The following is a 10,150-nucleotide window of genomic DNA, read 5'->3' as shown; positions in this document are numbered from 1 at the left end:
GGGTTGGAATTGGGGGTTAAATCACCAAAAAATGATTCCCGGGCGCGGCCACCGCTGCTGCCCACTGCTCCCCTCACCTCCCAGGGGGGTGAACACGGGGATGGGTCAAATGCAGAGGACAAATTTCACCACACCTAGTGTGTGTGTGACAATCATTTGTACTTTAACTTTAACTTTAAACAGACTCAATAACTCAATTTACGATACTGAAACAATACAAAAAGAATTCCAATGTACCGTATTTTTCCGACTATAAGTCGCATTTTTTTTCATAGTTTGGCCGGGGGTGCGACTTATACTCGGGAGCGACTTATGTGTGAAATTATTAACACATTACCGTAAAATATCAAATAATATTATTTAGCTCATTCACGTAAGAGACCAGACGTATAAGATTTCATGGGATTTAGCGATTAGGAGTGACAGATTGTTTGGTAAACGTATAGCATGTTCTATATGTTATAGTTATTTGAATGACTCTTACCATAATATGTTACGTTAACATACCAGGCACGTTCTCAGTTGGTTATTTATGTGTCATATAACGTACACTTATTCAGCCTGTTGTTCACTATTCTTTATTTATTTTAAATTGCCTTTCAAATGTCTATTCTTGGTGTTGGGTTTTATCAAATACATTTCGACAAAAAATGCAACTTATACTCCAGTGCGACTTATATATGTTTTTTTTCCTTCTTTATTATGCATTTTCGGCCGGTGCGACTTATACTCCAGGGCGACTTATATTCCAAAAAATACGGTACATTTAAACCAGTGTGGGTAAAGTGTCTTGCCCAAGGACACAACGGCAGTGACTAGGATGGCGGAAGAGGGTATTGAACCTGGAACCCTCAAGTTGCTGGCACGGCCACTCTACCAACCGATTGCACTTCCAAGACATTAGATGGCAGTACTCCACAGGCTATCTATGGTATGTTGTCTAACTATGAAGTAGCTTTTTCCATTAAGCTGAATGTGTTACGTTGCGCCCTAAAAAGTGTTTGTACTGTATTGTGCTTATTACACAGCACCTGTTTGATTGTAACAACTTGTAGTTTTCATTAACAAATTTGGAGGTCTTAAAATTGTCATGTAAAATTGCTCATGCTAATCCAATATAAATTAGCCTGTTGTTCACTATTCTTTATTTATTTTAAATTGCCTTTCAAATGTCTATTCTTGGTGTTGGGTTTTATCAAATAAATTTCCCCCAAAAAATGCGACTTATATATGTTTTTTCCTTCTTTATTATGCATTTTCGGCCGGTGCGACTTATACTCCGAAAAATACGGTAAGTTAACAATACCAACAGAGACACTTGTAAACGTGTTAGCATATTAGCTAATGCTAACGACGCCAGCTTGATTACATTACGATAGCACGTACAAATATGCATGACAGCACTCCGACAGACATCACAAATGGACTGTTTATTAAGTATGGATTGTTTTAGTTATATTGTAAAACTTACAAACGTTGCTTGGAGCAACGAATGAAGAATCCTTTCGAGCAGAAATGCTATGGAAAAATAGTAGATGAAAATGGGATATAATATGTTGCGTATCACGAGGGAAGGTGTTGACGTGATTGGATTGTCGCTGTCATATTTTTTTTACCAGTAACGGAGCAGGAAGCAGCTCAGAATATGTTTACGGAAAATTTCATATCAAGTACCCTGCCATTCATTAACGGACATTTCATGTTTCTTCAAGTGAAATGCGTGTAGGAAGCGTACAATTTGTAGTTCTATACCAAAATGTACAGGGAGAGGAGGAAGCAGGGGGGAATGCCTCAAAAGTCGAGTCACTTTAGAACTCAGTATAAAGCGCTTTAGTTTTTCTCTGGCTTTATTGTGACGCCCTAACAGATGGATACCAATAATGGCCAAAGAGGAAAAGTGTGACAATAGCCATAGATTTGTCTGCTCAGTACAATATGAGCAATTAAATAATAAATCTACAAATTTATTGTGCCTAGCAGATGCTATCATGACTAATTCAAAGAATTGTCCACCATAGTTGACTAAAGACTTTTGTGAAATGTCCTCGTATTTGTGTCCTAGGTTGGGGTATAAGTTGTGCGAACCAGGGAGTACTTTTAGCAATAACGTCACTAAGTCTGCCGACGGCGGGAGCGGTCATGTGGAGGTAAGCTCACGAGTTGTCGGAGGGAACGTGCTCCTCGAAGCCCTCGCTCTCGCGGACCAGCGCCCTCTCCAGGATGACGCGGCCCTCCTTGTAGCGCTGGCTGTCCTCGGTGGCGAACTCGTAGATCCAGCCCAGCTTGCTGTTGCAGTTCTTGCAGCTGACGTCTCTCACCATGTGTCTGCCGGTCAGCATCACACGGTCCTGGACCTCGCTGTACTGCAGGTTGACCACCTGCGCGCACAATTAAAGGGGAACATTATCACCAGACCTATGTAAGCGTCAATATATACCTTGATGTTGTAGAAAAAGGACCATATATTTTTTTAACCGATTTCCGAACTCTAAATGGGTGAATTTTGGCGAATTAAACGCCTTTCTATTATTCGCTCTCGGAGCGATGACGTCACATCGGGAAGCAATCTGCCATTTTCTCAAACACCGAGTCAAATCAGCTCTGTTATTTTCCGTTTTTTCGACTGTTTTCCGTACCTTGGAGACATCATGCCTCGTCGGTGTGTTGTCGGAGGGTGTAACAACACGAACAGGGACGGATTCAAGTTGCACCAGTGGCCCAAAGATGCGAAAGTGGCAAGAAATTGGACGTTTGTTCCGCACACTTTACCGACGAAAGCTATGCTACGACAGAGATGGCAAGAATGTGTGGATATCCTGCGACACTCAAAGCAGATGCATTTCCAACGATAAAGTCAAAGAAATCTGACGCCAGACCCCCATTGAATCTGCCGGAGTGTGTGAGCAATTCAGGGACAAAGGACCTCGGTAGCACGGCAGTTTGTTCCCGCAGACGAGCGAGCTAAACCCCCTGGATGTCTTGGCTCACACCGTCCCTTATGCCACCGAAGATGATCAAGAGAAGAATATCGACCTTAGCTTCCCTGGCCTGCTGACATCAACTCCAAAACTGGACTGATCAGCTTTCAGGAAAAAAGAGCGGATGAGGGTATGTCTACAGAATATATTAATTGATGAAAATTGGGCTGTCTGCACTCTCAAAGTGCATGTTGTTGCCAAATGTATTTCATATGCTGTAAACCTAGTTCATAGTTGTTAGTTTCCTTTAATGCCAAACAAACACATACCGATCGTTGGTTAGAAGGCGATCGCCAAATTCGTCCTCGCTTTCTCCCGTGTCGCTGGCTGTTGTGTCGTTTTCGTCGGTTTCGCTTGCATACGGTTCGAACCGATATGGCTCAATAGCTTCAGTTTCTTCTTCAATTTCGTTTTCGCTACCTGCCTCCACACTACAACCATCCGTTTCAATACATGCGTAATCTGTTGAATCGCTTAAGCCGCTGAAATCCGAGTCTGAATCTGAGCTAATGTCGCTATAGCTTGCTGTTCTTTCCGCCATGTTTGTTTGTGTTGGCATCACTGTGTGACGTCACAGGAAAATGGACGGGTGTATATAACGATGGTTAAAATCAGGCACTTTGAAGCTTTTTCTAGGGATATTGCGTGATGGGTAAAATTTTCACGGTGGCAGAGGGGTTAGTGCATCTGCCTCACAATACGAAGGTCCTGAGTAGTCTTGGGTTCAATCCCGGGCTCGGGATCTTTCTGTGTGGAGTTTGCATGTCCTCCCCGTGACTGCGTGGGTTCCCTCCGGGTACTCCGGCTTCCTCCCACTTCCAAAGACATGCACCTGGGGATAAGTTGATTGGCAACACTAAAATTGGCCCTAGTGTGTGGATGTGAGTGTGAATGTTGTCTGTCTATCTGTGTTGGCCCTGCGATGAGGTGGCGACTTGTCCAGGGTGTACCCCGCCTTCCGCCCGATTGTAGCTGAGATAGGCTCCAGCGCCCCCCCCCCCCCCCCCACCCCAAAGGGAATAAGCGGTAGAAAATGGATGGATGGATGGATGGGGTAAAATTTTGAAAAAAACTTTGAAAAATAAAATAAGCCACTGGGAACTGATTTTTAATGGTTTTAACCCTTCTGAAATTGTGATAATGTTCCCCTTTAAAAGGTGCGTAAGGGTATACACAATGTATATGCTGAAACACTAAATTGGCCCTAGTGTGTGAATGTGAGTGTGAATGTTGTCTGTCTATCTGTGTTGGCCCTGCGATGAGGTGGCGACTTGTCCAGGGTGTACCCCGCCTTCCGCCCGAATGCAGCTGAGATAGGCTCCAGCACCCCCGCGACTCCGAACGGGACAAGCGGTAAAAAATGGATGGATGGATTGTGTCTCATATTGTTCCGGTCCGAGCCTGCAGGTGGCGATAATACGCACTTTGCTCCTGTGTGGAAACAAGACTCACCTCCCAGGCACACTCAGTAATCATTAACAGAGCTCCTGGTGAGTCGTTCATTTGTTTTTTAATTTGCCGATACTTGACTTATTTTTACACTTTTATGACAGGTTTGAATGTAACAAGGCACGATGCCTCCTAAGTATTTTCTCATTTTAGTTTTATAGGCGGTTAGGAATGTTGAAATAACAATTTAAAAAATCACTTGTACAGTTAATAGACAATTTTGTCAACCGCTTTAAGGGTCTGAGAAGTGCCACAATAGTGAGCTAAAGTGCTACCATGAGTGATGTCATTCAAGGCTAGCCCGGTCGCTAAAAGAAAAACAAAATGATCAGAGAGTTATCACAATCTAACTGACGGATAGTCAAAAAAGGATTATAGATTGTGTAGCGAAGCTTGCTTCTTTTTTTTTTTAATTTAAACGCTATACAGTCTGTGAAGTTGTAAGCTTATGTCATTGAAACCCACAACTTCAAAAGCCACCGCATTTGCAAATAGTGTGTAAAAAAACAAAACAAAGTCCTAACAAAAAATTTTAAAACTAAAAAAAGTGGAACCTCTATCTGCGAACGCTTTTATTTGCGATCTTTTCAGTTTACGAACCTTGACATCACGCCAAATTAGGGTTGTACGGTGTACCGGTATTAGTATAGTACCGCGATACTAATGAATCATATTCGGTACTATACCGCCTCTAAAAAGTACAAATATATATATATATAATATAAACAACTTTACCACTGTTACAAATAGGCGCCACACTGTCAACCCACACCAAACAAGAATGACAAACACATTTCGGGAGAACATCCGTACCGTAAAACAACATAAACACAACAGAACAAATACCCAGAATCCCTTGCAGCACTAACTCTTTCGGGACGCCACAATAATATCTACGGCTTTTGGAGCTTTTTTTTTTTATTTAAACGCTATACAGTCTGTGAAGTTGTAAGCTTATGTCATTGAAACCCACAACTTCAAAAGCCACCGCATTTGCAAATAGTGGGTAAAAAAACAAAACAAAGTCCTAACAAAAAATTTTAAAACTAAAAAAAGTGGAACCTCTATCTGCGAACGCTTTTATTTGCGATCTTTTCAGTTTACGAACCTTGACATCACGCCAAATTAGGGTTGTACGGTGTACCGGTATTAGTATAGTACCGCGATACTAATGAATCATATTCGGTACTATACCGCCTCTAAAAAGTACAAATATATATATATATATATATAATATAAACAACTTTAACACTGTTACAAATAGGCGCCACACTGTCAACCTACACCAAACAAGAATGACAAACACATTTCGGGAGAACATCCGTACCGTAAAACAACATAAACACAACAGAACAAATACCCAGAATCCCTTGCAGCACTAACTCTTCCGGGACGCCACAATAACATCTACGGCTTTTGGAGCTCAGTGCACAACTGCACACACAAGAAGGAGACGAAGCAGAAGAACGAAGAAGAGACATGGCGACGACGAGCAAGAAGAAGAAATACGCTTGCAAGTTCCAAAATGATTGGAAAAAAGAATTTCATTTCATCAAGAAAAGCTCGCCCCCGCCCCATCCTATCTCCCGAATTCGAAGGTCTCAAGGTTGGCAAGTATGCCACAATGAATGCAGCTGAGCAGACCGAAGAAAATTCTCACAAGAACTCAAATAAATGCCCTTTCAGATATCAAAACATTTTTGGGGATACTTGATGAAAAACAAGAGTATTTTTTTATTCTTAAATTAGTTTTCAAAAAATTGGGCTCCAGCAAAGAGAGAACTTAGCAAAGAGCTGTGGTTATTACTATCTACTTACCTCATTATTTGTTTTTCTAAATAGTAAATACTGGTATCCTATGTGTATATATTGTATCTGCTGCTGTAGTTATGTTGTCGTTGTGAACAAAAAGGCAGATACTGATAATTAAAAGTTAAAGTTAAAGTACCAATGATTGTCTCACACACACACTAGGTGTGGTGAAATTTGTCCTCTGCATTTGACCCATCACCCTTGTTCACCCCCTGGGAGGTGAGGGGAGCAGTGGGCAGCAGCGGTGCCGCGCCCGGGAATCATTTTTGATGACTTAACCCCCAATTCCAACCCTTGATGCTGAGTGCCAAGCAGGGAGGTAATGGGTCCCATTTTTTTATAGTCTTTGGTATGACTCGGCGTTTGAACTCACAGCCTACCGATCTCAGGGCGGACACACTAACCACTAGGCCACTGAGTATTGAGGCCAATACCGATATAGGTCAAAATGCCAAATATTGGCGCCGATAATCGGTCAATCCCTAAAATCTACTCCACGTGTATATGATAGGTTGCCATGAATAAATGAATGTACAGAAAACGCAAACATGTCCTGAGTCCCATAAGGGCAGTGCGGGTGTAGCTAATAAAGTGTCTTGTGAGGACAGTACCTTGTTAAAGAGGAAAGCTCTACCCGTGGCGCCCGTGAACCGCGTGGAAATGAGCTCGGAGCGGTTCGTCAGGATGGTGTCACAGTTGGCACAGGAGAACAGGCGCGTTCCACCGATGTGGTCCAGGAAGATGCGCCCCATGTTGACTGCACAAACAATCACAATGACTTTTGTTGTTCAAATGGACCATTAAGTACTTTAACATGAATCAAAACCAAATCTTACAAGAGATTCCTACCACGTTTAAAGACAAAAAAAAAATGTTTTGCCTTCATCGTCTTTTTAAGGCAAAGTCATTCAGATGATAAACTATGGCAGTCAATGTGTGTCTTTATTAGACTTAGACTTAGACAAACTTTAATGAGCAACAAGGGAAATTGTTCAACACAGTAGCTCAGTTACAATGATGGAAAGTGTAAGGATGGAAAGGACAATGCAGGTATAAATAGACTAATATAGCGATAAAAAATCTAACGTATATACGAATATATACATAATATGTGTACAGAAAAATATATATACAAATACATTATATTATGTCTATAACATATATACAAAAGCTTTTTTGGGAAACTTAATTTGAATTTTGTGAAGGGATTTTTTTTTTAAATACAATTATGCTGACAATTTAATTGAATTCAGTGTATAAAATTTCAGTGTAAAAAATGGTGCTGAAATATTCAGTGTAAAAAATATGGTGCAGAAAAATTCAGTGCAAAAATATTCGTTGATTTATATAGACCCACTTCTGCTAAAATAAGACTGAATCACTTCATTGGCTGGTTCTGAGACAAAATTGATTGCTTCAGTCTTAATTTACCATAAGTGAGTCTTGAGTTAGAGATCTTGCCCCATGTGGAGGAGTTCAAGTACCTCGGAGTCTTGTTCAGGAGTGAGGGAAGAGCGAATCGTGGGATCGACAGGCGGATCGGTGCGGCGTCTTCAGTAATGCGGACGCTGTATCGATCCGTTGTGGTGAAGAAGGAGCTGAGCCGGAAGGCAAAGCTCTCAATTTACCGGTCGATCTACGTTCCCATCCTCACCTATGGTCATGAGCTTTGGGTTATGACCGAAAGGACAAGATCACGGGTACAAGTGGCCGAAATGAGTTTCCTCCGCCGGGTGGCGGGGCTCTCCCTTAAAGATATGGTGAGGAGCTCTGTCATCCGGGAGGAGCTTAAAGTAAATCCGCTGCTTCTCCACATCGAGAGGAGCCAGATGAGGCGGTTGGGGCATCTGGTCAGGATGCCACCCGAACGCCTCCCAGGGGAGGTGTTTAGGGCACGTCCGACCGGTAGGAGGCCACGGGGAAGACCCAGGACACGTTGGGAAGACTATGTCTCTCAGCTGGCCTGGGAACCCCCGGGAGGAGCTGGACGAAGTGGCTGCACTGCAAAAAGTCAGTGTTCAAAAACAAGAAAAAAATAATAATAAATTAGGGGTATTTTACTTGAACTAAGCAAAATTATCTGCTAGTAGAACAAGAAAATTCGGCTTGTCAAGACTTTCCAAAACAAGTAAAATTAGCTAACCTCAATGAACCCAAAAATACCTTAAAATAAGTATATTCTCACTAATAACAAGTGCACTTTTCTTGGTAGAAAAAAAAAAGACAGACCTTTTTGCTCTATATGTTGAAAAATATTCTTAAATTAAGTAAAAGCTAGTGCCATTATCTTGACATAATGATATGCGCTCGGCATCATGTTTGAAATTTTTACTTTAAAAAAGTAGTTTTATACTTGTGAGTGTTGATGGCACAGCTTTGCATCAGTTGATATTCTAGTTTCAAGCATGTTTTACTCAATATAGGTCATAAAATCTCAGCAACAAGCTGTAATATCTTACTGAGATAATTTAGGACCAAAACCTTTAAAACAAGTAAAACACTAACATAAAATCTGCTGAGTGAGAATAATTATTTTATCAGTCAGAAAATAAGCAAATATCACCCTTATTTGAGATATTTAATCTTACTTAGATTTAAGTTTTTGCAGTGTGGGGAGAGGGAAGTCTGGGCTTCTCTGCTTAGGCTGCTGCCCCCGTGACCCGACCTCGGATAAGCGGAGGAAAATGGATTGATGGATGGAGTCTTGCAACAATGAATATTTCTGCACTGATTTTTTTATATGCTGAATTTTTTTTACACCGTTTTTTTTTTTAATCACACCGACTTTTTACACAATGAGTTTTAACAAACTGCAACCTTGCTCATAAGTTGTATTCAATTAAATCGTCAGCATAATGTGATGACACACAACAAACGCGCCACATATTCAGATACATAATCAGTGTATAACAATAAGCTTTCGTAATAAAGATACACATTTAACCTGCATAATCAACAGCCTTTTTGAGTTAACTGCAGTTTTATATTTTTTTAATACTGAATATTTTACTCCAAGATTGTGTTGAATAGCGTCCAACTGTTTCACAAAGCGAACAAACAAAACATTAATCGGTTATGAATATCAGAATCAGCAGATTGTACGAAGCTAACGCCACGTTAGCCACTTAGCTAGCATCGACAACAAGCCGGAAAACAGCACAGACTGATAGAAAAAAGACGTCTTTTGACTACTTTTTTTTTTTCAGGTCGTCGACTTCTCGAAACCTTGGCCGGCGTGATGTGAAGGTCTACACGTCCGTCGAGTAGCGACGTCAGGGGTTGTTGTTGTTGTTTACAGACGGGACATTCTGCTGTAAAACCGAAATGCTTTGTTGTTCCCGTCCAGCTGTTCCTGTCAAGTGACCCTCTGTCAACATCCGGTGATGACGTAGGCAGGCGGACGCACTATGACGTCAGCGGCTGTGCTATGCTCAGACGGCACATGGAGGCAGCATCGAGCAAAAATAAATATACCGGCTGTTTTTTACAGTAATATTATATGTGTATTATTTAGCAAACACAAAAATAACATTATATTAAGGAGTACATAATAAATAAGCATAATACATGTTGTTGCTTGTAATGCTACGATAAACACCATGTTTGTCGTCAGGCATCTACACGGACACCTATTAAACTTGAACGTGTTGCTTGTTTTCTGTTCAATGTGTTTGTTTAGTAATTAGTGTGTTATGTAGGGATACTATTCCTGATTTTAATATGTCAGTTATTGTCTTACATGCTATTTGGGTATTATATTTAAGGAATAATGTTGGTTATTTCCAGAGGTGGGTAGAGCTAGTAGCCAGAAATTGTACTCAAGTAAGAGTACTGTTACTTTAGAGATTTATTACTCAAGTAAAAGTAATGAGTAGTCACCCAAATATTTACTTGAGTAAAAGTAAAAAGTA

General features: G+C 40.9%; 1 protein-coding gene across 2 annotated transcripts; it reads right to left on the bottom strand.

Annotated features, from left to right (window-relative positions):
* Nucleotides 1-1,411: 1,411 nt before the first annotated feature.
* On the bottom strand, nucleotides 1,412-9,606 carry ypel5 (yippee-like 5). 2 transcript variants are annotated; one of them, XM_061968150.2, is made up of 3 exons: nucleotides 9,432-9,606; nucleotides 6,851-6,996; nucleotides 1,412-2,378 (listed from the first exon to the last, which is right to left on the bottom strand). In XM_061968150.2, the coding sequence occupies exons 2-3, from the start codon at nucleotides 6,989-6,991 to the stop codon at nucleotides 2,154-2,156; spliced, it is 366 nt and encodes a 121-aa protein (XP_061824134.1). In that variant the 5' UTR covers nucleotides 6,992-6,996; nucleotides 9,432-9,606; the 3' UTR covers nucleotides 1,412-2,153. The 2 variants fall into 2 exon arrangements, with proteins under 2 accessions (XP_061824134.1, XP_072769730.1); XM_072913629.1 differs by having other exon boundaries at nucleotides 9,465-9,599.
* Between the last annotated feature and the right edge of the window lie 544 nt (nucleotides 9,607-10,150).

The sequence above is a fragment of the Nerophis lumbriciformis genome, linkage group LG08 (genome assembly GCF_033978685.3).
Source record: "Nerophis lumbriciformis linkage group LG08, RoL_Nlum_v2.1, whole genome shotgun sequence".
NCBI classification, from domain to species: Eukaryota; Metazoa; Chordata; class Actinopteri; order Syngnathiformes; family Syngnathidae; genus Nerophis; species Nerophis lumbriciformis.
This window is presented reverse-complemented; position numbering and strand designations above follow the sequence as displayed.